The sequence below is a fragment of the Megalops cyprinoides genome, chromosome 10 (genome assembly GCF_013368585.1).
Source record: "Megalops cyprinoides isolate fMegCyp1 chromosome 10, fMegCyp1.pri, whole genome shotgun sequence".
NCBI lineage: Eukaryota > Metazoa > Chordata > Actinopteri > Elopiformes > Megalopidae > Megalops > Megalops cyprinoides.
The window spans coordinates 30,414,490-30,442,229 of record NC_050592.1 but is presented as its reverse complement, the minus strand read 5'-3'; the positions used below and the strand labels follow the sequence as shown (position 1 = coordinate 30,442,229).

Below are 27,740 nucleotides of genomic sequence, written 5' to 3'. Positions count from 1 at the left end.
CACTTTTTTTCTGTGGCACTCACAAAAATGTAAAAACAAACAAACAAAAAAATCGTATGTTTACCATTCATGTAAAAAATCCTACATAAAAATCGAAGATATCACAAACTGATTATTTTTGTCTTTTGATCCTCTAGGAATTAAAGTCAACCCTGTTTGTTAATTGCTTCATTGTGTTCTCTTCTGAACGTGAGAGTTCGTTTGACGCCTTTTTTTCTGAACTTCCCCCACCATGCATTTCCCTTCAGCTTGACCGGCAGACAACTTCTGTGGTCAAAGCAGTTGACCAGCTGGGACTCTCACAGTCTGGCCAGAGAGTCAGAGTCATATGCGAGGCTTGTCGTCTTTTTCCCCCCGCTGCCGTAAGCTCTCAAGAGCTGTTTGCAGGCCTTGCCCTCACACAACACCCTGGAGGTCCATGCTCTTTATGTCAAAGACAAGTGAGCCCTTACCTCACATAGGTTCACTGTTTTTTTTCTTAAACCTCCTTATCCATAAAAAAATTAAATAAAAAAAAAAAACAAAATGAAGCAACTCCCCTCTGAGAAAAAAAGAAAAATATTCCCACTCACGCACTCACAGAAATAAACAGAGGCAGTCACGTAAACATAACCGGTATGCAAGCGGTACTGGGACGACTGCCTCTTCCAGGAAAGGCAAGTGCACATGAATCAAGTTTCTTTCCTTGAGCGCTCGAGTTCTGGGTGTAAGGGTTGGGGGGGGTGTTTTTTTTATCCCTCTTTTGCCGTGACGGCAGAAAAGCGTGGCGAGGTAGCCCAATCGAAAAACATTTTCCCACTCGTTTCTCGCTCTCTTTCCGTTGATCTGGAGTCTGTGTAATCGCTGTCCCTCTCCCTCTCTCTCTCTCATTTGCCCTCCATCTCTCTCTCCACTGGCGCTGCCTTTAGAAGATCTCGGGCAAGGTGACGTTCCTCAGGAGCCACTGTTGGGACCGGCTGCCGTTACAGTCTCTGACGCTGGGCACCTGGCTGTCCTCCTCCGACGCCTTGTCCAGACACTGGTTGCTGTTGACGTGCACCAAGGTCAGCTTCTGCAGGAGACAAAGAAAACAGTCTTATGGGTGCTTTCCAACCCTGCCACAATGTGGTTCATCCTGATTGAATTAACTATTGCATTCAACTGACCATTGAACTATCTTCTTCTGAAGAAAACAGGAGTTAGCTGGTGGCAGTGATTTATTGTGTAAATAAAGTTACAAAGGAATAGAACTGTCAGTTAAGGACAGCCCACAATGCAAGTGGACCATACCTGTACCCATAGTTCAAAATGAATACACAAGCTGGTCCATGGACACCGCAAACTACTGATTGGCTACCCTGCATCCACATCCCTTTACCCAGAGTTCCAGGCGTGAGCCAGCCTTGCTTGCAAGCCACACGCAAGCCTCTGTCGGCTGAGCTTTAACAGGCCGAGGCGACGCCGATCTTTTAAGGCTCGTTTATGAGCGGCAAACCAAGTGGCTGCTTTAAACAGGCCACTCCTCGCTGTCAGCTCCAGGAATCCGGGACACAACAAGAGACCGCGGGAGCTGCGGCTCCTGCTGGGGCGGCGGGTGTCGGAGAAAACAGAATAACCACAACAGAAAGAGAAAAGGCCTCTCGCTGCGGGAGGGCCGTAATGGAAAGACGCAGGGCTGCGGACGCGTGGCAGACACGGCGCCCGGCTTACTCTCCACTTCTGAGAACCGGCGAGTGCACAAAGCCGAGCCTGAGGGGTCGCTGACGCACGCACCGCAGCTCCTCTTAACCTGGGATATCTCTGGATCAATCAGCATCAGGCACGCGAAGTGGGGTTAATGGCCCGTTAATGCTGGTTACTTACCTTTCTAATCCCCTCTGATGGTCTCTCAGCTCCCTAATGCTTCCTGTAACACTATAGTGCGCACCTTGGCTCTGCGCTGTGCGTTATTGCCTTAAATCCATTATCCAAAGGCTTCTCTTCAGCAGACCTTCCTGAAGCCGGGAGGGGGGGAATGGACTACCCATCATGCCTCTGTCTCGTGATGGCGTCCCGTACTCTGGGGTGGGTTCTGTCTGGTGAGGCTCAGGTGACGGTCGTTCTTAATCCGATGAGCTCCACTCTTGGACCACTCTCAACCCCCTGTTCTCTGTGCTCCTCTCCCTCTGATCCACTGAGTGCCTTCTTTCCATCTACACATCTGCTCCTGCTTGTGTGGTAAATTCCCACTGCTAGCAGTAACCCCTTAAGAGGCAGGCCTATCGGTGACTTAAGGACACCTAGACCTGCTCGCTGAAAGTAATCAATATCATACCCTACAATTACCACTTAAGGTAGATTTCTGATTGGAGCTTTAACTTCATTTGACATTTTCTGGAAAAAGCGAAGTCTTTTTTTCTTTTCAAATCAACCCCTATGAAAGCTGGAATGTTCCAAGCAAAAAAAGCAAATGGCACTTTCAGGGCAGATTTAAACACTTGGCAGATCAAACGGTATGCTTTCCCTGGGTTTTATGTTCTCACACAACCACCAAAGGTGCCTTTTAATTCCACCCGCCCCACGGACACACAGCCTGGGGAAGGTGGATACCAGTCCATGAATAAGTAACTCTGTGGGTTAAATAAACATGAGCTTGGAGCGCTGAGGCCAGGAATAAGGAGGCCAGGAGCTGAGTGGCTACTGGCTGGGCTTGAGGAGGAGGGACAGACGGATGGCGAGGACTGCGGTGGTGCTGCTTACAAGGAGGTAAGAAGCCGGTGAGCTGAGAAACCGAGAAGCACTCCAAGTGAAAGGTGATAGCTGTCTCCCAAGATGCTGTGGGAGTGCAGATTTCCTGGATTTCATCAGCAAGGCGAGCCCATTAGCTTCATTAGCGCTGGGGCTCAGTCAGGCAGCACTGTGAGGGATGTCAGTGCTGCCCTGTGTACCTGCTCCAGGACAGCTCGCAGGGTGCTGGAGAGCTGGTACAGCAGACAATAACATGATTCACAATAACCAGCGTATTATATTCCAACATAACTGCATTCAGCACAGGACTAATGGCACTGTCTGTATCTAGATATGTTGAAGAGGTATAAAAAGCAGGAGCCCTGAGCTGGATCGCAGCTTTCAGCAGAACTCCAGGTATGAGTGTGAGACAGTGCTGAGTGCCAGCCATGGGGCAGCTGATTAAGACACTGGGCACTCAGTAATAAGGGAAGACAGAACGGGGTGTATGTTTAGGGGGAATTGAGTTTTTAGATGTGTAAAGTAGTGGTAGGCTCTCAGCTGGTAGTCAGAGAAATGAGAAATAAGAAATAAGAAATAAGGGGGGGGGCGTTGGAGGACGTGTTAGTGCCAACACTCCACTTTCAGGGATTGCTTCTCTATTGCTTTACTTGGGATTCCAGGTGGTCTGGGACAATGGTCGCCATGGTGTTGCCCAGGGAGATGGTGAGGTCTGGTACTGGCAAGGGCCTTGCTGAGAGAGAAAACGAATGACTTGGAGAGATTGAACTTTAGCAGGTGGGTGGCATAAGACAAATGTGGTATGCCAGTCTCACCAGAAGACACTATTGCTAACTGCTACCTGCTAACATCAGCACGCTGGAAGAAAATATCTGCACACCCACAGTCAGCTGATCTGCAGAACAGCTCCAACCCCATTAGTTCAGCAGAGGCTTTTTTTTCCTCTACAGTGCAATTTTTAACATCATTAGAGCGGTGCCAACGTTTACAAAAGTACTCCGCTCCCCGCCCAAGTCTTTAGACATGGACTGACAGAGCGCTAATGGTGAGCTCAGCCCCTCAGAGAATCAATCTTACATCCCTCTGAAAGACTGCACGACCTTACTGCACCTCCTCATACCCACAGTTCTCCCCACACACGTCATTGACCATCAGTGATGAAACATTCCCAGAAGCTGCTGGTGAAGATAAATTGCAGGGTGCCGATCAGTTCTTGCACTGAAGGAATACGTCTTCAGAATGGAACTGCAAATTCTAGTTTAATAGACACGGAATCAAAGCGTTGCTTTGTGTCATGGTACAAACTCAAATCAACATAAAAGTGAAATGAAATGAGCTGGGGTGAGGGAGAGGGGGAGGGGATTTACCCCAACCCTGAACAACTGCAGGCAGGGGAAGAAATGGAACAAATACTCAGACACTGTCCTGATTATGCAGCATAAGGCTTCCAGCTCAGAAACCGGTACCCAGCGAGTCAGAGGAGACAACACGCGGTGTTCAAAACTCAAGGATTTTGCTGAGAGCTTCAAAGGGGAAGCTGAGAGCCCTTAATTGCTTGTGGCGGGTTTGGGAAGTGTCTTCTCCCCTTTAATCAGAAAGTTCAGCCGCTTCAGCTCTGGCTTTGTTCCCGTCTGCACCCTGAGAGCAGAGGATATTGTTTCTGATGCCTTCTCATCTAGTAATGCCTGGTGCATGCCTGCCTTTCCTCCTCATCTTGCAATGGCTACCTTTCCACATCTTGTAATGCCTGCCTTTCCTTCTCCTCTAGTAACACCTGGCACAAACCTGACATTCCTTCTCATCTAGTAATGCCTGTCATGTGTGCCTTTCTTGCTCATGTAGCAATCCCTGCCTGTCCTCTTCATCTCATAATGCCTGCCTTTCCTTATCCTCTAGTAATGCCTGCCACAAACCTGCCTTTGCTCCTCATGTCTCTCTCCCGCTACAGCTCTCTTCTACCTGTGCTGCTACGCACTCATGTCGAGTAGCAGTTAGAGCTCTTGATTCTGAAAACAAACGTTGTGGGTTGAAATCTGAGATGGTGCACGGCTGTTGTACCTTCAAGAAGGGTGCTTATACTGCTAAAAAACATCCAGCTTTATAAATGGGTTAGAGAATATAAAAATAAAAGCATATGAAGACACTGAGGTAAGTAAACCACAACCCTGGATGTGCACTTTCATCCATTGTTTATGAATGTTTTGGTGTGGCATAAATACTGTGGCAAATTTAAGCTGATATAAACTGCAGAATATACATATACTACTTCCACACGCTGCTGTCTGCCACTGTTGAGGATATTGATCAGAATGATTGTTTCCAATATGCTATGTCGCAGATGTGCTACAAGATAATGGAAAAGCAGGGATCTTCCAAGTCCAAATTCACCCAAATAAGATAATTAGTAGAAAATTCTACTCTTACTATCATGAAAACAGCAATATTAGTATTGGTCGTACATTTCATGCTATTTATTGAAAATACGACCGTAACCAGAGTAAGCACCATCATATGGACTAGTCTACGCATGTAAATGTAGTCACAGATGCAGAGGCTTGTTCCTTTCCCAGCCTTGATCCTTTCTTATGGAACAAACACCACTGAACTAAGAGTGCGGCTCATTATACATGAGCCTTGAGCTTGTGAATGCTTGGTACAAGGTCAGAACTGACATAGTGCTGACACCTTCATAGGCATCACCATGAACAAATTGCTGTAAACTGCAATACTGAAATAAACATGAATCTACTCTAGCTTAACTTTAAATTCTAAGGACATAGCATGATTCAAGTTGAGCTGATTAAATGTGAAATCAACTACTGTAATTGTTTGGAGAGGTGGACTAAACATAACTGCATGAACTATGTGAACATGCAAACTTATACATGTACACAAACAAAAGCTGTATCACCGTATTACCATATTTCTTGAAATAGAAGTGACTCATTTGAAGGCGAGCAGCCCACACTATTTCATAAATCAAACATGAACTTGTGAACTTCAGTGAGGAGGTCAGGAGATAACTGTCAGCGACAACATATATGAAAACCGGAGCAGGAGTCGATCGAAATCAGAGCTAAGGTCTGACGCTACCCATGGAGGCATTTTTGTCCCTTCTCCTGTGGCATATACACAGTGACAGTCCAGATTATCCAAACACGTGCACCAACTGTTCTGCGAGCCATTCAGCAACGCAAATAGCTTTACTCGACTGGGTTACCAGTCGCCTCTCCTCCTTGTGTGGTGACATCATCACTTAATGGAACTCTGATGGACCAATTGCAGGGCTGGAATTTGAAAAGGCGTGAACTGTCTGTCCTTCTAGCCTCAATGGAACCCAGTAATAGATGTTTTCCACTTCCTTCCTGAGGACTTTTCGGCCCTCTTGCCCAGTTATTTGCATGTGGTGCACATAATTAAACAAAGCACTGCTTTTGATGCGATGGTTAGCCCTGCTAGCCCTGGACTGGGGATTTACTTTCTGATCTGAGTCAGGGTTTTTTTGCACTGTGGTCATTAAGCTGGTGGGCGTTTTTGAATGATCTCCAAAATGCCATATCGCTCAGTGTGGACCCTGCATTTTTACACTGTCTGGTCTGAATGAAGGGGACTATTAGTTGACAGAGACTATGATGAAGACCTATTTAAGAGCCATTTTATGAGTTTGCACATTATTTGTCATGACATCAGCTCACACAGAGTATCCATCTTGTACAGGACAGAAAAAATATGCAGGCCTGGTTAAGAAATGCCACATCTTTCAAAGAGAACTGCTTGCCAATACTGTTTGACAGTCTGCAAACATAAAACTGGTTAAACACAGAAAAAGATGAAAAAAAAACATTGGGTCAAAAGTATGGGTATACGCACTACAGATAGCTAGAAACCTACAACAGAATTGAATATATCTATATAAGCACAACAAAATACAATATAAAGACAAAGCCCAGATTTATCTAGCACTGTATTACTACAAAGTTCAATTTTCACTTGTGACAGCTGCATGAAATCATGTAATATGGCACCACATTATTCTGGATGGATTTTTTTTAGGATGGATTGATTAAATAGCACTTTCCCCTTTCCTTGCTGGTTTTGACTGAATCCAGGGGCGAATGTTCTTTTTAACCAATCTTTACAATATGTTGTGATATTGTTAGCGTTTGTTTTCCTGTTATTCATTTCCAACATTCCACCGTGGTTGCGGCCATTATTTGGCCTGCAATTTCCTTGATTTCAGCGTGCGGGTTTCTGCGGCGGTTTTGTGTACGACGCTGCGGTGCCCCCGCTATTATGGTGCGCTCCAGCAGAGTGTGTAACAAGCGAACCTCTGAACCTGAATAAATCCAAGCAACCTGGCGGCTGGTCCAGCTCAGGCAGCTTCCTGCGTCTCAGCCTCACACCCACAACACATTAATATCCATGTAAATGAGGGCCAGTACATATGTGGCAGAACGTGTTTATGGCATTACATTTACAGGTTTGGTGGACTGGCACTGACTCAACCATGAGATTTAGTGTAGAAGGGTAGCAGTTAAGGCTGACAGCATTGGTTTATTCCCATCCCCGTATCAGGTCATTAAAAGGTGCCGTTCCTAGGTCGCTGAAATAGCCTTCGCCAGGTCACCGGCTGAGCCCTGTACTCCCAGAGGAGACACTTAACAGACTGTGAATAAGCTTCCTTGGAGTTACAGCCGCCTGGCCCTGCAGCGCTTATCCATACTGTAGTTAGGCTGAACCAGAGATCCGCCCATAGCTGGATCTGATGCAGCGGTTGAAGGCCCTTCCCATCATCCTTTCTCCTCACAGGCCAGAGACGAAGGGAACCTGAAGAACGCCAGATTCAAAACCCTTCAGCGCTCATACACTGCCGTTTGAAACAGTTCACTTAATAATTACTGACCTGAAATAAGCAGTCAGTGTTGTTGGCAGCAGGATCTGCGGTGGCTAGGCCTTGCATTTCTCAGGCCACGAATGCGGCGTTAGTTATCAATATATATAAATTATCCATATATAAGTGTATAAGAGTTAGTGCTGCCCTGCAGCATTGTCCTGACAAACAGAGCACTTTTCTTCTTTTGGCTGAGGGGAACGTGGAGTGCTGACGGCAGAGCTTGGGTCTGACAGCGCGCACTTTCTGCTGAGGCCTTTGGTTTGCGTTTTGCTTCCCTCTGCCGTCCCGTAGTTTGAGCTCAACCCGGGAACCGCGCCAGGCCCACGTGAAGCATGCTACAGCTCTGCAAGAGTGTGTGTGTGTGTGTGTGTGGTTAGGGCTCAGGGGGTTCTTCTCATGCCCTCGGCCTTTGCGTTTGGGCTGAGGGAAAAGCTGCTCCAAAACACACATGCCTCTATGAGGGCTTCTCCATACAAACAGACGCTCTCTGTGCGGGGGATGGTGGCGACGTTACGAAACAACAACTACGATGAGCACATGTGAATTCACAGAGTGTAAAAGGGCAATCTGGACATGCAGTCAAGCAAGAGGCATTATCTTCATATCCCGCACCCCCCCACACACACACTCACACTCACACACCCCTCCCCATCCCTGCGGAGGGAACCCGGGGTGCACTTGAGTCAGCTAAAAACAGCCCGGAGACTCACTCAGCAGAGGGTGGGGGAGTGGTGAATGCAAACAGGCTGAATCAAATGCTACATGACATCTGAGGCCAATTGGTGCCTGTAGCCACGGAGAAAAAGATATCTCAATAAGTAGGTTGTTTACTTGCGAGTCAGGGAGGGCTTCCCTTCCCCTCTTTGTGTGGGAGGTAATGTGCGTGAATGGGGCTGGGGCAGCTCTATTGGAAAGCGCCGTGTGACTTTCCAACTTTCTGCTGCTAACGCTCGAGGCTCCAGGTCCCTGCCGCGTCAGGTCCAGGAGAGGAAGGCCTACTCAAACGCCTGCCTGCTGTGAGCCTGGAAGCACCCCTCCCCCTGCCTCTGACAGGCATGTTTCTGTATTCCACGAAGTCCCCCCGACTGCAGATTCGTCATGCACGTCCCTGCTCTGACAGAGAGCACTTTCTCGCCGTGCCTCAGAGTGCACCGATACCCTCTGCGCACTGAGCATTTACTGTGCTGGGAGCAGAGCTGTACTGAAAAGCTGCCCTTATTATGCCAGCCTTCAGCTGCTTCTGCACTGAAACAATCCACTAGACAGCAACACATACATTTCAAGCTGGGCAGAAGACTGCAGGATGGCAGAGAGGCATTGTGGGATTGTTCGTGTGCCTGCGGTCCCCTGAGCTGATGATTTCCCCTTCCCTCAAGCCTGACAGCCTCTGTGGACGGAGAACAGTGGTGCATTGTGGGATTGATGATATGATCGCACTCCCTTGGCTGGCCAGGCTCCTGCCCCAGGGACCTGACTGCCCCAGTCCTGGAAGTGGCATTCTGGGATTGATCATGTGATTGCAGTCCATAGGCTGACTGGGTGACTGAGCCTCAGACCTGTCACCCCCGGCAGCAGGAGGGAAGTGGGGCATTGTGGGAGGGAGGCACACACTCACCATGGGGTCGTACTCCCATAACTGGTTCCCCTTCAGGTGGTGGCACTTGAGCATCATGACGGGCCCGTTGAGCTTGGACACGTCCAGGCAGAGGTCATCTGTGCGGATCTCCTTATTGGCAGTGTAGGAGAACACCTGCAGGGGGGGCGACAGAGGTGCCTGCGAGGTCACACTTTTGGCAGTTTCAACACCCAGCAGGGGCTTATTAACAGTAACCTTCTTCAAGTGATTCAATCACATTCTGGCTTTCACTGTTCAACACAGCACAAAACATACAAACGCAAATGCATAGAAAAAATTCTGAAAAGAGAAGAATATAGAAAAAAATGCTTGGAATAAGATCAAAAACCAGACAACAGAAGCTCCAGATCCAGAAACTCGTCAGACAAAACTCCCATGAGCCCATTGTCTGGTATCTCAGTCAGAATCGGCCACAGCATCGTGCATTATTTACCAACCACAAAGCTGGGGTGCTAAGTGCAGCAGGCAAAAAAGGGGGGGGGGGGGGGGTTGTCTGCGTACAGAACACTACCCCCTGTCCACTTATTTTTTGGAGGAAACAAATGCAGTTACCGCTCTGTCCCCAGACCTCGAGCCCATGGGGGGGCTGTTTGTCTGAACGTGTGCACCAGGCACCATAAAGCACAACTCAATTACAGCTGTGAGGGGGGAGAGTGGAAGCTGGAGGTGAGCGGAGTCCGCCTCTGTGCCTCTCAGCGTGGAGGCGGGAGGAGGTGGGGGGAGGCTTTTCTCATTTCCTCCAGGCATTGATTTCTTCTCGTAAACCTTCTCTCCCTGCGCCTGAACCGCGGGAGAGTACGGCGGGCATTACAATGCCGCTCGTTCACGCTTCGCCCCATGGCGGCCAAGAGACCCGTCGCCTCCGTCAGGAAAGCGAACGCGCTGTGTGGTCTCAGCGAGGGGACCCCGATCCCCCCCCCCCTCCCCGTCATGGCCGTCATCTTTAAACTGCCTTACTGCAACTAAAACATAATTCAGCTGCATGTTTACCAGTGCTGCATGCTGTTCCTCACCTCAGCTGTGGTAGGACTCCGCACCGAAGAGCCTTTATTTCTTTTTTATAAACAACAAAACAAGCTAATTAGAAATTCTTCCGCAGTTTCGTGACCAAGTGCGCGACAAACGAAGTCTCAGACAAACCGCAGGATGCGTTTTGCATCTTAATTGAGAAGAGGGCTCGCTATGCCTGCTGGGGACTGGAAGCGGAGAGCGGTGATGTCATCCGTTTATCTTAAATATGCATGTGAATGGATTCAATTACTGCTCTTTAACCGCAGGGACTTGTATAATAAAAGTTACAGGTTCAAATCCTGGGCAGAACACCGCCATTGTATCCTTGCATAAGGTACTTAGTCTGAACTTCTTCAGTAAATATCCAACAGAATGTATAGGCAGATGCACTGAAAGCCGTTTAATCTGCTGTGGGTAAAGGTTGTCTACTGAGCAAATAAATAATGTACGTACTGGAGGAAAATACCATGATGCTATTGCTCTCTCTAATCCAGAGTATTGATAAGTGAGTTTGGAGACGGGGAAAATATCATAGTGCTATTACTCTCTGTGGCTCAGAGTATTGATGAGTGAGAGTTTGGAGACAGGGGCTCACCTGGTTTCCTCCCATGCCATGGCAGTTGAAGATTCCCACCTTCTCGTTCTCCTTCCTGGCCATGTTGTCCAGACACTGGTTTGTCTCCACATTACGGATCTGGAGAGAGCAAAAGTTCCTTTCAGACCCGAGCAGAAAGCACACACAGGCACACAGGCACACTCAGACACACAGACACGTGCACACACAGAGAACTCACAAAACCATTTATCTGATCACGGCCCATTGGCAGGACTCTCAAACTGGGCCAATGAGGAGCCTCGATCGGTGATCCGTGATGCTTCCATTTGCCCGATAGTGCCGCTTTATCAGCTATCTGAGCATTTCCACGGGGCAAACAGTGCGCCTCTTCGAGACGCCTCCGCCGAGCGAACACTGTCTTTCTCTCGGCCGCTTCTTTCTGTATGCTTATCTGTGAGAGTGAGATGGAGATCTGGACCCGGGGGAGGGTGCGCGTGACTGACAACACCATGGAGACTGGCGTCCGCGTAAGCTGTGCCGCTGAGAGACTCTGAAGATGATTCAGATATAAAGGCCCTCCCTCGGGGAAACCAAGTCAGCCCGCTCCTCCTCCCTGAGACCCGGCTTCCCTGACAAACCCAGAGCGCGAGCGGTCCGTCAAAATTAAGGCCGCCCGCCGCTCCTGTTTGTTTATTCCTTGGCCTGCCTGTCCCGCTCAGCCCCGCCACGACGCCGTGATGCGTCCCGTCACGCTCCCGCCTCCGGTAGAGCTGCACACGTCAGCCATGATTGCGCTCAAAGGCGAGGGCGAGCGTTCCGCGGGCCCGGGACGCGGTTCGCTTCTTGTGTCTGCCACCGATGATGCCGGGGGAAACCCGTCCATCAGATCAGACAGCTCGGCATCTAGAAACATGCCCCCCCTCTCGCCCTTGCCGCCTCCCACTCCTGACCGCCAAAGACGCCATCGCTCACAAAGTGCCGATGCTCCACTGCTGCGCCTCCCAGCATGAGGTAACGCTGCCATGGCCTCCCCTCACCTCACACAGACAGGCCCTCTCCTTCTGACCATACCAGACGCCGCTGTCGCAACATTCCGGAATCAGCCAGGGGAATATAACCACGTCAGGCTTATTAAGGAAACTGTCACCGGCTCAGAAGCTCCTGCCGCTCCATTACGGCTTCTCTTTCATCTGCGCTTTACATCGTGCCCAGGCTCTGAGCGTTCAACGGTTGTTAAACATCTTCATATTCCATATTCCACTTTTTGGCTGCAGGGAGTTAAACTACCTCACCTCAGTTTTCACTCGCTTAATATTTACAAGGTGGACCTGTCTATGATCCATTACAGAGGGAGGGGGGTCCCTCTCTGTGATAGCCCCCCCAACACTCTAAATATGACTGAAGGTGATAAGAGGCTATATTCTTTGGGTCATTATTGTGAGGAATGGCGGAACACACGAGAAGACTAACAATGACAGAGTGTGATTAAAAAAACAATTATTTTAGTTTTTTTATATAACCTGATATACACTTTGATGTAGATCTAGCAACTAGTGTCTTGCTGAATTGTGATTGGCTGATGCTGTGTTTCAAGCTCAGGAAGCTGTGACTGGTTAACCGCACAGCTGTCCCTGTGATGTCACCGGCTGATCTGGTCTAAAATCTCTGATTACTGGTTTATTCCTAGTCCTGTACGTCAGACCTCAAAACATCAGATATGAAGCAGACTCGTCTCATGTTAAGAATGTCAAACATATGAAGGGATGTTACATAAAAAGCTGTACATCATCATTCAAATCACAGTCCTTGGCTTAATCAGCATGCGTGTCCACCCCCTCGCTGTTCCTTTAACATTCACCGAGTGTGTGGAATGGTGGGAGAAGCCTGGGCGGACCAGGCCCTAATCCTCCTTTTAACACGGGAAACAAACATTCCCCGGCTGCACTCGCAGCGACTTGATCTAATGACTCCGGCAATTAAAATGAGCAACATCCAGATATTTCAATCTGAAAGCAACAAGCAGGCCTTGCCGTCTGCGCTCCTGCGCGTGCTTTATGCGCGCCATTACAGCCTGAATGCGGGCTGTGTTTTATGTGGCCCGTGCCTGGGAAGTTCCGGGATGTAATTATGATCCTTCCTGACGGAGGAAAGGAGAGCAGCCAATTAATGAGATTTGCTGATTTATACACCTCACTAAATGTTGCCTCCCTGCTCAGCTGCTAAATCTCCCAAAAAAGGAGAAAAGTGTTAAAATTGAAAGAGATTTCCTTATGCTTTTACGACTGCCCCTCGACAGATTTGAGTGGCTGAGAGGAGAGATGGCTGTGCATACCGAGCAGACAATCAGTGAGGGGGGGGGGCTTAACGGGGGAGCCAATAATCCAAGGATAGTTCTTCCCTAATGCAGATGGGGGCAGCATTACTGTCACAGCACTCACAGGACTGCAGCCGAAGCATTCACCTGACCGAAGCTCTGCGGTCAGAGCACCCATAGCTGACCGCACCTCCGCGGTCAGAGCACCCATAACTGACCGCACCTCCGCGGTGAGAGCATCCATAACTGACCGCACCTCCGCGGTGAGAGCACCCATAACTGACCGCACCTCCGCGGTCAGAGCATCCATAGCTGACCGCACCTCCGCGGTCAGAGCACCCATAACTGACCGCACCTCCGCGGTCAGAGCACCCATAACTGACCGCACCTCCGTGGTCAGAGCACCCATAACTGACCGCACCTCCGCGGTGAGAGCATCCATAACTGACCGCACCTCCGCGGTGAGAGCACCCATAACTGACCGCACCTCCGCGGTGAGAGCACCCATAACTGACCGCACCTCCGCGGTCAGAGCATCCATAGCTGACCGCACCTCCGCGGTCAGAGCACCCATAACTGACCGCACCTCCGCGGTCAGAGCACCCATAACTGACCGCACCTCCGCGGTCAGAGCATCCATAGCTGACCGCACCTCCGCGGTCAGAGCACCCATAACTGACCGCACCTCCGCAGTCAGAGCACCCATAACTGACCGCACCTCCGCAGTCAGAGCACCCATAACTGACCGTAGCTCCACTGTTAAATGCACCGTTACTGCACTGAAACTCTGTACTAAAAGACATCTCCTTTCAGTCAGGCAAACTGACTTATTTATTCAGCGTATGTGGTCTCTGGGAGATGTAAACTTGGCAGGACAAGGAAAGAAGAAACCTGGTAGAGAAAATCTACGCAGAGGCTTCTGGTCTGCCTCACGCTAACACAGAGGCACCTTCGGACAGATGTTTCAGATAAGGAGAGCACATGCTGTTACAGACGAGTGGATAATCTTGGAGAGGAAGCCTCAGCTGAGAGCACACAGGCGCCCATGCATAACATCACGTCAGACTCACAGACACAACAGAGGGTAATTATTCTATTGCGCGTTGCTACACCTAACACCTCTTCACTGATGGCAAGTACAGAAACAGTCGAGAGAGTGTAATCCAGCACTGGGGAGTGACATATGTGCTTCGCAGGGCTGTCTGTTGAAATCTACCACTACCTTTTCTGGGATAAGATCCACGCTAAAACACCCATGCCAAGCTTCAACAAGTTGGCTGGTATGCCTCTGAGATGATGGCTTGTGCACATTTTTCCTTTCAGTGGATGCTGGAGCCCTTGCTGGGCAGGCCTCTGCTCATCCTGGCCTGCGTCTGCGCGACCCGCGAGGACGGCATTTTCCACTGTTATTCAGGTGAGAAGCACTTCGCCTGTCTCGGAACATCTGGCGACGGCGCAGAGCGCCGTGACTCATTTTAAGAGCCATCTGCAACTCATTCGTGTGCTCTTCAACGGCTGCTTCAATCCTTTCTTCTTTTCATTTTTTGTTGCGCGGGGATTGGTGTTGGGGCTTATGAGAGTGTTTGCCCACAGGACCCCTCATTGTGGTGCCCACAGCTGTTAGTTTACGCCGTTCCAAAACACCTGGGTCCCACCACACTGTTCAGACCTGGCCTAAACCCAACGGCATCGATCGGGTAAAGCGGGCACAAACAGGACCAGGTCAATGTAACTCATTAGCTTGTGGTTTAATCTCTGAAGCACGTTTTCCTGCTGTTTTCCCTGCCTGACAACAGGTTATGATAACGATTTTTACTGGGGTTACTGGTAAGGATTTGTACTGAATGCGACTGAATGAGATGTGATTGAAGGTGATAGGGATTTCTGTTGAGTAGGATTCAATGCTTCAGTTACGTTTTGCTTTTGGGGACCTTGCTCTGGATGTCACCACCTGTCAAATGAATTTGTCCTGGTAATGAGATTCTTGGTCGTCGCTGTGGCAGACTCACCTCTCCCAGTGAGTAGTAGTGACGGGGGATCTGGGAGTCGGGGTACACGTTCTCCAGGTACCAGGAGAAGGGCTTGCACTGCAGTTTCTGCCTCAGTGCCGTCCGGGAAGAGATGTCCCCATAGTCCACCTTGGTCACACCTGCGGCACAACAACACACCCACATTTACATTCAGCCATTTGGCAGGCTCTCCCATGCAGAGCGACGTACAAGGAGCAAGCACAAACTGCACAGAATTAAGCAACAGGAGAGACGGTTCACACAGGTTGACTTAGGACATAGCTAACTTCGTTTCAGCATGCATATATACATGAGGGCCTTCATTAGATCAGTGCAGTTCAGTGTGTTAGATCATAGCGGTACAGTTCAACTGCAATATATCCTACAGCAAAACTTCACTGAAGCTGCATTATGCTTGGGTAGGGGAGACAAGGTGGTGTCTGAGGGTGTGGGTCTTCTGCTTGTCAAACATCATCACAGTCATGGACTAACAGTGATAATGGTGAAATGCACTTGAATACTTCAGGCAAAAGGAAACTATGGTATCTGTACAGCTGAGTCACTCATTCAATGCAGTGATTGACGCTTGTGTTCATGGGCCCAGCCAAATGAATGGCTGTTTTGCTTGGCTGCCGGACCACCTGATCGCACGGTCAGCGAGGTCTTATCTCTGTGACCTATCGTGCTCATCGCTTCGCCGCGCTTCCTGAAACAACACGCAGAGCCCTGTGAAAACAAACACCAGAGCGCCTGCTGCACAACCCTCTGACCGCTGTGCGTGGGGCCTGCAGCCAGAGCGCGGAGCCAGACTGGGAATCCCCAGGGCCCGCGGTGACCTGCGGGATGCACTCTCCGCTGAACTCTTCACACGCTGGAACCATGAAGCCGTGAGTCAGACCCGGCCGTCATCGGTCACCGGCACGACCGAAAGCCAATCGATAGCGCTTACGTGGGACTGAGTCATGGGGACAGCGACCCTTGCGGTCAGCCCGCCAGCAGGGCACGGGATAGGACGGCCTATCAGGAGGGGGAGGCCATGGCCGCCACAGGCTCTGTGTTGGCGTTTTTCTCTACACTATGCTCCCCCAAGCCTCCCCTTACCGCCGCTGACGTGGAGGTCTGGCGTGAGAGGCCGGGCCGCCGACAGCAGGCCTCTGACAGGCCCATCAAGGCTGGTTTTTGAGGGAGATGGATCTCCCCCCCGTTCCGGATGGCTGACTCCTCCCCGGCCCCCGTGAAGGGGACTCCCCAGGGGAGCCCTGCCTGCTGCGCTGTCAGTCTCTGACAGCAACCCGCCACTGTCTGAGTGTTTGAGGCCTGGAGAGGCCGAGGGAGTCCAACACACCGGAGATCGACAAATGTGAAAGGTAACTACACTGCCTTACCACACAATAAAATCTACACTCCCCGGCCAATATATATTGACTAATGATTCATTTGACCTATTGTATAAAATTAATTATAAATAATTTAATATTACTTACATTAATGCTTTATATTACAGCATTTACGCACACATTATTTATTTAAACCATTAATGATTGCACTGTCCTGCTGCACTATAAAGACTACCTAACCCAGCTACCCACTAAAGACTGCATTGCCCAATCGCCTATTAACAGCTACATTAATCATCCTCACAGTCAACAGGCTGCCCAAGTTAAGGGTCCAGTGTCAGACCTCTGTGCTGGGAGGCCCAATTTTACACTTAGCAATTTTAGCTTCAAGTCATGAAAGCTGTCTCCTGCCTCATGATTAAGAGAGGTGTCTGGGTCTCAGAACTGTTCCGCTGCTAAGCAGGTTTGGTGACGGAATGTTTGTTGGCAGAGACAGAATTTCAATATTAAGTAGACAGGGTTCAATATCTTGTTTGAGAACCTTTGAGACGACCGTCGGACAGCCTACAATAAAGCCATCACAAAAACCATACGCATTAGTGTATTAAAGTGTGTATTAGTCAACCACAGAATACAGAGAAAACCAATTATATTCCCCCAGCGCTGCTTGGCTTGGACACGGGTGGGCTGCCAATCGATTCTGGAGACAATTTCGACCACCCCCAAAGCAAACAGGCTTCCACGCAAGGCTGGGCCCTGCGATAATGGAAAAAGGCACAAGCTGGCACCTCCCGTGCCGCTGTCAAAGCGCCCCACTCTGTGGGCGGATTACCGCCAGGAGAACCGGGCCGGGAGGGTGAGCCGCCGTGGCGCTACGCGTGCCGCGAAAACACGCGCTCATTTCTCACAGCCGATTTCACTTTCGCTCTCACTGCGCGTGACCTTTTCACAACACTCCGAGCAACGTGGAGCGAAACCGGCGCAGGCTGGAAGGCGAGACTCGCCGCGGTACGTGCTCTCAGGAGGTTAGCGGAGGAGGTTAGCGGTTTGGCTCACACGTGCACAGCTTCTCCCCCGTCCCCTCCCAGAGCCTCAGTAATTAATCCTGACAAGCAACAATTACCAAAAAAAAAAACACACGCTCCTCTAAATTTCATTTACAAACCGCTTTCTAGGTTCCGATCTGATGCGATCCTTCACACGGGGGGGTGGCGTGAGCAGCCTAATGACAGGGGCATGGGATGGCTTTGAGAATTACTGCATCACTCTGAAGTTTAAAACGTGAGCACCGAGCTGACAGTGGCCGTAACTGATTTTCCCATATGCTTGACAAACCAGGAAGCCATTAGCAAGCTGACAAATAGATACATAAAGCCTTCTGCATCAAGTCAAAAATGATGCATAACCTCCCATAAACATCAATTCCACCGAGGGGTTAAAATATGATTACCTCAAAATTGCACAATTCCATCACAGCAGAGAACAGTGTCTTGTTTGTTTTGCTTTATCCCTCTGGTAGGTGCATGTCTGCTGGCAGACTAATGGAGGAGGCCTTCCAGATCACCTTTGAGTGTTTACAGTAGATACTGATCTAATTAGCAGTTACCAGCAGATACTCTAAACCAATAATGAGAAACTCACGACAAGCCGATATTGATCAGACAGTGTCCAAGTGTCCAATTAGATGCAGGCAGAAGAGAACCTGATGTGTATGGATGAGGTAAGACCCACAGGAGTCCTCCGAAAACTTTAACAGCATTTCCCAACCACACCGGAGGCAACTGTGTAACTGCCTATTAAAAATATTGCTGGATTTGTTAGACCCTGGACAACAAAATGGCAGAAAAGTTCATATTCAGTTCATCCTTTACTGCCAGAGGAGGGCTGGACCACTGGGGACATGGGAGCCAGTACTACCATGCGAGATCCAGACCCCCAGAACTGACACATGTTTCTGGCGAGCCTAGCCTCACTTGTGAACTGGTGTTTGGCGGTCAGGTAACTTTAAAATATATCAGCATCAGTTAAATTGCTGATATATATTAAATTAAAGCTCTGTTAAATTGCAGCATGGAGCTCAACATAACAAGCCTAAAACTCCAGATTAAAGCTGCAGGACATACTGCAGCACTGCGGCGAATATAATATAATGAATCCACCTAAAAAAGCTCAAGCCGCTTTCAGAGAGGGTGGGATCTAATAACTAATAAACAGAGGCCATTGCTTCACTCAGTGACTCAGATGCCTGTCTGACAGGTTCTGCAATTCAAACTGGGAGAGTACTACAGAGCTAAACCAAGCAAAGCCACACTTCGGAGGGGGAACAGAATCGCGCTTGTTGTTTTGTCCAGTTTTAGCGGTGCGTGATATCAGCAGTGCGTGACACCGTCCTATCACATCCAATCATAGCTGTGGTCCAGCGCAGAGAGTGCGGTCGCCTCCTGTTCAATCCAGCTGGAGGGAGCTGGGTGTTCATAACACAGACGGAGGGAAGCCGAGTACAAAAAACCCCAGGGATCGGAAACAACCCAGTGCGTCCTGTCCATTATATTGTAAATAAAACGTAAAAAAGGAGAAAACCAATGCGGCGGGTTAGCTGGGTAGGAAGGAGCTGCGCCCAGTGTATCATGGCAGGACAAAGGTGCCGGCAATTGAAGCGCTCGCAGCAGAAGCGGGTGCGAATCCCCCTCCCCCCCACCCCCGAACCTGGCGGCACCTTTGGGCGGCAGCCTCTGCAATGACTCCTGCGAGCTGGCAAGGTTAATAGAAGCTCTGTACCATGAAATTACTATCAGTCCGCCGGCCCGGCCGCCGCCGTCGCCTGGCGCCCCGCTCTGCTCCGCGAGGTCACCGCGGCAACGCCGGCCTGTCAGATAGCTAATAGATGGCTCATACCTGCCGCTGAAATCAAATCCCCCGACATCCCCCTCCCATTACGTCCCGCGTCTGTGCCAGCGCCGAGCGAGAGGAAAAAAAAAAAAAAAAAACAGCCCTCCCGTATAACCTGAAGACTTCGTACGACTTGAGAAATAAAAAGTGACATTTTGAGGCAGAATTTTTAGGATGAAGGTCTGTGTGGCAAAGACATCACCAAAGTAACCTTGGCGAATACGCCTTCCGTGAGGTCACCCGTCTGTTAGGTGAACTACAGTTTGCAAAATGCATTTTGGTTTACAGCGATAGATATCTCTGTGAGTGATTAATTAGGACTTGCCCATAAAGTCACAGCAGCACATAATTCTAACCCCCATCTGTGCCATCACAGGGGGTGAGTGGGGTGTGATCAGCCAGTTGGGGGTTCGTTAGGAGGCCATTCCACAGCGCGGGGCCTTCCAAGGACACAGAGTCTAACCCTGAGAGAGCGCTGGGATCCTCATTTCTAAGGTGTTTATCGAACAGATTTATCAGCAGCAGCCAGGACGGCGAGCCGAGGGTAGAGAGGATGATTTATGCCTTTAAACTTTCCAAGCTTTCCAAAGTGATGATTTAGGAGAAAAAGCAGCAGGATCCACAAACCTGCTCCATGATGCAAATCTGAACTCAGGGCTGTGCAGAAATACTCTTGCGCTGATACTGATTAGAGAGAGCAAAACTCATTTCACTGACTGACGTAACAATGTGCTGAGTAAGACAGCAGGCAGTGGTACACAGCCTGGGCGAGTCTTATATTCAGCTTCTTAACACAACAGTGCTGTCTGCATAAATGTGAAATGCTGGGTTAAACAGCGATTTATCTGACCCCTTCAACTATGTTTACATGCTCACCGTATTCTGGGTAATGGTCCTTACCCTAGTTACTGCCATATTCCAAATAAGATGTTTACATGCACCATGAAACACTGCCACTGATAATATTCCAAAATAAGCCTTGTAAAGGACAAATGTGACTTTCCCTGATGCAAATTTATTTGGAAGAATGGCTTGATAGATGCCCCCTTTCGCTTTAGCTTGTGTTGTTTCCTTTGTACTTTTAAAAGCTTAACAAAAAATAGCTTATTGTGAACTGGTGCCTGTGAACAATTGTGAACAATTACAGAATTCAATATTTTAGAACTGATGAACATGCCATGTCTTATTAGGGTTTCTCATAACCACAGTGCTGGTTTCGTCTGGTTACGGTTATCCGAAGAAGGTGGTTTATAAGGTGTTTACGTGACTCATATTACACTTGAATGTTTGGGTTAACATTGGAATACTAGTGTGCATATAAACACAGTCAGTGAGTAGTGGTCAGTAGTGGTCAAGAACACCATCACATTTGGTTGGTAGGGACGGAGGGAGGGAGGGGGAGAGAGAGAGAGAGAGAGAGCGAGAGAGAGAGAGCATAGTCAGGGTGGCCTCTGAGGCCACGTGAAAAATGCCACAAAACAAAGAGGCCATGTTTAATCACTCTAGCCCCCCCTCCTTACATGTAAGGGGGATGGGGATTACGCAGGGGGCACTCGATCACAGCTCACCGGCCGTCTGACGCCTGCCGCCCCCTGTCCCGGGCCTTCAACATTACCCATTCCCCTCATGAGCTGCGGGGCTGTTTGCGCTCAGGGGTTACGCTAAGCACTATTGGCAGAGATATTAATATCCATTATCCTCTGCGCTGCGCTCTGAGTCAATACTTCCCTCTTACACGCGACGGCTCCTGGAATTCTAAATCGACGCGTCCCCGTTTGAAGCGCCGGGCGGGTGGGGGCCGCGCTGTCATGCAAATATAATCACAGTAATAACGGGCCAGGGATAAACATGGCGCCGCAAAGGCCCCGAAAAGTGGGCGGCCCGCTCGGCGCCTCCGAGTGCGCAAGGCGCACTCTCTGACAGACAGACTGAGGCAGGGGGAGCGGGGGGGGGCTGGGAGGAGCCCGTTAAAGAGGCGCTGCCAGGGGCATAATGCAGACGGATTGGAAAGATTAGAGATTTGACATTTACAGAGAGGAAGGGAGAGACGGACACCAAAAAAAAAAAGAAAGTTCCTGCTGGCTGAGGTATCTTAATACCGTGGTGGCGCGGTACTGTACCTGAATATTTTATGCATTTCCTGTAAGTTCTGATGTGTATCACATTAATGACTCCTAATTATAGCTGAGATCTTCAGTATACTGTTTGTGTTCATTTCCTCATCCTTCTGTAAAATGAGGCCTTTTCATCTACCAGTGCAGATGGATGTTTAATAACTGTTTTAGAGTTCAAAGCTATGCAGAAAATGTATTTGCCTAATCCTACCAAATGGCATACAGTATATTATTTAAAAAAGGGACTGGCTTGTAATTGCTTTATTGTAATATCAGAACATGTTGTACTCTGTAATACAGAAACAAAGATAAAATAAGTTACAGATAAGCTTGTGCTATAACCAGTGCAGGGAAGACATATTTCTGGGAAACAAGTGAAATGTTACATTCATTTAGCATAAAACACTATGATGAAAACAGTAGAGAAAGGTGAGATATTAAATAGATAAATTATGTTCACCTGTGTTTTTCAATGCTGAATGTAAGTACACGGCAACTTATGATTTTGTTTTATCAAGCATGTAAATGTATGCAATTCTGATGATGCCTTATGGCAGCAGCAGCGGCAGCAGAAAGTAAAAGTGCAGGTCATGTGACATGGAAGCCCCGCCCCCACTCTGAGGAGGACTCACCGGGGGAGATGATGTAGAAGAAGTTCTTGAACTCATCCATCCAGACCTCGGCCAGGCGGCGGTTGTTCTTGTTGATGATCTGGCCGGTGCCCCCGGGGAAGGTGTAGGGTGTGGCCTTGCGGAACACGTGACCCACGTGGGAGCAGGTGACGATCTCCAGGGTCCCGCCACACTGCCAGATCTGCACAGGGAGACAGAGGGGCGAGGGAGAGAGAGGGCGTGCATTCAGTTACACACGAATTAACTCACGACTTTCACATATTCACTCAAACACTCACCTACACAACCATGTGCTCACATATTGACACATTTACGTACTAACACAAACACTCAGCAATGCATTCACAGGCTTAAATATTCATACAAGCACTGACACTCACCCACACAAGTTTTCATATATGCACTAATACAACCACACACAAACAAAATTACCTTCAAAAACACCCACACATTTACACACATATGCTTCCGTTCACACCCTTCAACGCTCACACACAAACACACCTACACACACTCATTACATATGAATATGCTCACACAGCAACATGTTCACACTCACATTCACCCACACAAATGCATGTGCAAAGACATGCTCACATGCACCCCCCCCCCCCCCCCCCCCAACACACATAGTACTTACAACATTCTTACACACACACACACACGCACAGAAACACTCCACCCACTCACCTGCCAATCTTAATGGCAGTCACAGGGAGACAGACGACGGACCCAATTAAAGGAATCTGCCCTCCGCCACACAGCAGAAATCTCAGTAATCCGCAGGCCTCGATAATCCCCTCCATCACATCACTTTCCGAGCGTGCACACGCATGCCTGCCCGCCGCACGAGCCGCGCAGTTCATAACCCATGCCTGTGAATGCCGAGTGTGGCTAAACCCGGCGTATGCACTCATCTCATTACGAGGAGTGGGGAAAAAAACACAGAACAGAGAGGAATGCAAAATTCCCCCGGAGACAGGCAGGAATATGATTAAGAGATTTCCTAACAACTCCTTAAATCTACAAGTGCGGCCCCTCCTATCCAATCGCTGGCAGAGCAGCCCAGAGGCCCGGGAGAGCGTAATAACCTCGCCGACGCCTCGGATTGAAGCCCCTCTCTCTCTCTCAGCGAGGCTGGGAGCGGGCATAGGTAAGTGGGACATGATTTATTCATCGCCTGCGCCAATGCGAGACCCCAGCGGGGGGAGGAAGCATTCGCCATGCAACTGACACCAGATGCCAGAGTGAAGCATGCTGGGAAGTGGGGTGATCAACTCTGCCGGTGGTTGTACCCCGGCCCTCTAGGGCCATGTTCCCAATGGGTCTGATTGGCTGCCTTTCACCCGGCAGCCAATCAGCGCGCCTGGGACAGTCGAAGTCACTTCCTGTCTGGAGCAGTAAATCCAGGAGATTTGAGGCGGAGTAGGGGCTGCCAAAAACGTGCCTCCTCAAGACCCAAAATCTGCGCATGACCTCCAAAACATGAAACAGCGGGCAGCCGAGCAGGACTCTGTTGCGTGACTTCAGGAGGGGACTCTGTGGGGACTTAAAGGAGGAGTGCATCTGTAGCAGAAAATGAATAAAGAAAACAGCAGAACGGTACCCTGAAGGAGATCTCCAGATTCTCGCCTCCCCAGATGTCCATGCCTGCATCGTAGGTGCCGATCTCCTGGAAGTAGTCCCTGTCGATGGAGAACAGGCCTCCCGCCATGGTGGGCGTCCTGCCAGGGAAGAGAGGAGAGTCAGGCGACACCATCCAAAAACAGACCCATTCCCACACAAACTACTACCACCTCAGGCTCAAAACAGCCACCCCATGAGTCAGGACCTGCTTAACTCCCGAGGTATCACAGCATCCCCAGTGCACCATCCAGACCGTGGACAGTTTGGGGGGATTTTGACCGAGTTTAATTGGAGTTTGTCTGTGACGTGAACACTGCTTAACGGCTGGTCGTAAGAGGAGGTGGGCAGGCCTCGGTGCGGGCCTTGCTTGCAGCAGATATGAGTTATTCACCGCTGTGCCCTCGATTTATTCCCCGCTCATTAGGAATGCAGAGTCGCAGGGCAGAGAGCGAGGCTGCCGCAAATTACGCCCTCTTCCTCCCCCTTGCCTCCTCCACACAAAGCCTGCACTCTCGCCTCGCTGAGATGTGACCTTCTGGATGTGATTAATCACTCCACACAAGACCCTTAACCGACCGAAGCATCTACCAGCCGAGATTTATAACGACGCGGACAGCCACGGCTCGCCGCCGCGCCTCCGCGTGTCTGAGAAAAGGCCATTGTGGTGGAGTCGTCGCCCGTTCGGAGACTGCTGCTATTTCGATTACTTAGTATTCAGGCTTCTTTACGTCCTGCTGTTACATGATTCACCTCAGAAAATGGTATGCCAGGATTACTGGTTTGCCACTGAGCAGGGAATGACGGGATTGTAACACTGCAGGCTACTTCACTGGAGTAAATGAACACGGTATCTAAGTATCATGCTGCCATTTTGTCATTCCAAGAGGGCGCATAAGGCCGACACGACACAAGCAAATTGTGCAGTGTTCATAAACACTCCAGAAGCTGTTTTACTAGTTGTTCATTTATGGGCCTCGGTCTCGGTCACCAGATCCCAGGATGCTACCGGCTTGTAATTTTAGCCGTGTGGAATGAGCCATCACAGCGGAGAGCGAGTGCTACACTTATACAGATCTGCTTAATCACATCACTAGAAGGCGCGAACAGAAGTTACTGTTTCCTCAGATTCACAAGCCCAATTTAACTGTCTGCCTTTGCCCGTTGGACACACCTCCACCATCTAAACCCTTGAGGCTGCCCGTGACCTTCGACCCACCAACCTCCTGTTATGTTCCTGCTCCAGCGTTTCCTGAATGGAAATGCAACTTAATACTTTGCTGCAGCGAGGTGTCCGGATGAGGACCCGGCTCTCCCGGCCAGGCAGGCAGAAGTGGTAGATGTGCTGCCCCGGGATGTGCCTGCTCAAAAAACCCAACACTAACTTCCGCCAGCAAGTGGCATTACCACCCAATTGAAAAAGCCCTGAATGCTATGAAAAGATACTGAATGCTACCAGAGCTACAGAGAAAGAAAAAAAAAAAGAGAAGCCCCAGCCAAAGCAGCGGGGCGACACGTTATACTTAACACGGCCAAAGAAGAGCTGCACACGCATGCGGAGCCTCAATATGGCTCCCTCTGCGGAACGAGGCCCTGGCAGGCCGGGCGCGGATGCAGGCCGCGCCGCACAGCTGTTTGCCTCCCCGGGACAAAAAACAAGCCACTTCGCCCCGCGGACGGGCCTTGATCGGAGCGGGGGGCGCCCCGCCGAGCGAACAGCATCCATATTCATACTGTACACAGCTCTGGCAGGCCCCTCGCTCTCCCATCCTGCCAATGCTCCACAAAAACAAACAGACAAACAGAAAAAGCATATTTGAGCGCGGCAGGGGCTGTGGGGAGACTGCGGCACAATTACACGCACGCCTCTCCGAGGAGACCGGGAGGCCCTTTCCTATTCCCCTCTCCCCTCCATCTGTGTGCCCCGCGCCCGCTTTGAAACACGGCCTGGCGGCATCCCGTGTGGAGGGGAGGGGGGGTGTTGGTTGTTGCCACAGCTTACATTATCAGATGCCTTCCTCTCGCGGGCGAAGAAAGGGGACGACTCCGGCCGCGTGTTTGTTTGGGAGCAGGAGATGGTATCTCCGCTGATACTGACACCTTCTCGTCGGTTTCGGAACAACATACCCTCGCATATCCCCTCTCGAAGGAGCGGGATGTTGTTTTCCGTTTTCTGGGCCTTCCTGTTTCCCCCCCATTCTATCCCCGTGCTCTGCATCCTATTTTGTGCTTTTGTTTTTCGCTTTACTTGCTGTTGTTGTTTTTTAAGCCGCTTGTACGTTAAGGGCTTTTTCCATGAAAAACAGGCCCGGGAATGCCAGACTGTAGCGCTAGGAGAAAAACATCCCCAAGTTCGGACTGCTCTAAAAACAAGCAGCCGGAATTGCGGATCCGTTTACAACGCGTCAAACGCTCCATGAGACCCTGTGTTATTGACTGGAAAGGCCCACTTGCTGCGACTCACGACGCTGGCTGGGAGACACCAAACGACCCCCCAAGTAAAGCTATACCTGACACCCATGGACGCAACCAAATCAGCACATTCTCAAAAATCCGCTGAATTTCTGTTGAATGTCCCCAGCACGCCGTGCAGCTTTTCTGAGCAAGCCGGGGTCACCGGTTTACTTGCTTGCTTGTCAGTGCTGTCCCCCTACGCTGCAGCGTCTGTCATACTGGCCATTACTACCCCCCCAGGAGCATGTGACCTTGGTTAACTCCAATGAGAACGCTGTTTTCTTCTCGTACTTCCTGAGGTCAGGCAGCACCATGCGCACTCAGGAACCATGACTGACAGACAAGCAATAACATCCCTCTCCCTCTTTCTCTTTTTTTCCCTCAGTGTTTTAATCCAGTGAAGGCTGAATGTAATCAGGCAAAACAAATAGCAAGTGATGCGTGCGCCGATTCAGAAATCATCATCTCTCAGACGCGGAGCTACTTTTAAGAAGCTCTTTTTGTTGTTTGGGCATAATGGCCTTTCGGAGAAGCAGCGGGGGGTTTGCGCGGGCTCGAGGAGAGGGTCGTAAAGGAAAGAACCGATCTAATTTGCTCGCGTCCATCACGTCCGGAACGCTAGCGTGCGGGCAGCTGTACTTCCTCCTTCTCTAACGGCACGGCACAAAAACGCTAAATGTTTCAATTGTTCTTTTCTTTTCCTGTGGTACTGAACAGCTGGGGCAGGAAAAAAAAACACTGGTTATAATTGTGATACAAACGAAGGCAGGGGGTGAGGAGCGCAAGCAGGGCTGTGTGCGGCTCCTTTGTGGCGGATCTGAAAGATGCCACAGGTGAAGCGCGGTGGGGACTGCCGGGCACCCTCACGCCTCGCAGCTGTCAGAGGCGCCATCTGCGGAGGGAGTTTTACTTTCGCTTTCTGCGCAGTTGAGCTCGCCACGGGCGCGAGGTGGGAGGACCTGCGTCGGTGCAGAGAGCGCGACAGGCAGACCTGCTGAAGGCCGAGTGTGGGGACAGGCCCCGGGTGTGTGGACTGAAGGCTGAGATGAATGACTGGTGTGTGTATGAGTGTGTGTGGTGTGTGTGTGTGTGTTTGTGTGTGTGTGTTTGTATATGTATGCGCACTCATGTTTGTGTGTGCTGCCTGTGTTGACAGCTCTCAAGAACAGGATGCAGACAGTGTTCCTGAAAAACACGGGGCCTTTGTGTCACGGCACCTCTGTTTGCCGATTTCAAACAGCACATGAATACCAACACAAGGCAAAGCCGGCGCTAGCTCCGTGTGCTCGGACACCGCCGGCTCTTCTGAGACCGAAGGCATGGAGCCTCGGACTCGATTCGCTAACGCCAATGCATCACAATTATTCCCGTGAACGGCCATCTTCAATCGATCTCTGGAAATATTACTTACAGAAGCAGCTGCCTTGGAGAATGAATCAAGCTGTGTGTGTATAATGGAAATATGAGAACTCCTGCGCTCAGCACCTATGCTTATATGAATGGAGGTGTTGTGTGAGTCAGTCCGAAAAACAGCGGAGAGTTAAACCGTCTTTCTTTCTATGGCA

At 49.9% G+C, this 27,740-nt stretch overlaps 1 protein-coding gene across 1 annotated transcript in view; it reads right to left on the bottom strand.

Annotated features, from left to right (window-relative positions):
* Positions 1–545: 545 nt before the first annotated feature.
* galnt1 (UDP-N-acetyl-alpha-D-galactosamine:polypeptide N-acetylgalactosaminyltransferase 1) overlaps positions 546–27,740 on the bottom strand; it is a 162,541-nt gene continuing 135,346 nt past the window's right edge. The window contains exons 8-13 of the mRNA XM_036538863.1: positions 23,705–23,822; positions 22,099–22,279; positions 15,127–15,266; positions 10,843–10,941; positions 9,216–9,350; positions 546–1,051 (exon numbers count right to left, since the gene is read on the bottom strand). Of these exons, the coding sequence (XP_036394756.1) occupies positions 905–1,051; positions 9,216–9,350; positions 10,843–10,941; positions 15,127–15,266; positions 22,099–22,279; positions 23,705–23,822 (820 nt within the window). The 3' untranslated portion in view covers positions 546–904. The remainder of the gene's footprint in view (positions 1,052–9,215; positions 9,351–10,842; positions 10,942–15,126; positions 15,267–22,098; positions 22,280–23,704; positions 23,823–27,740) is intronic.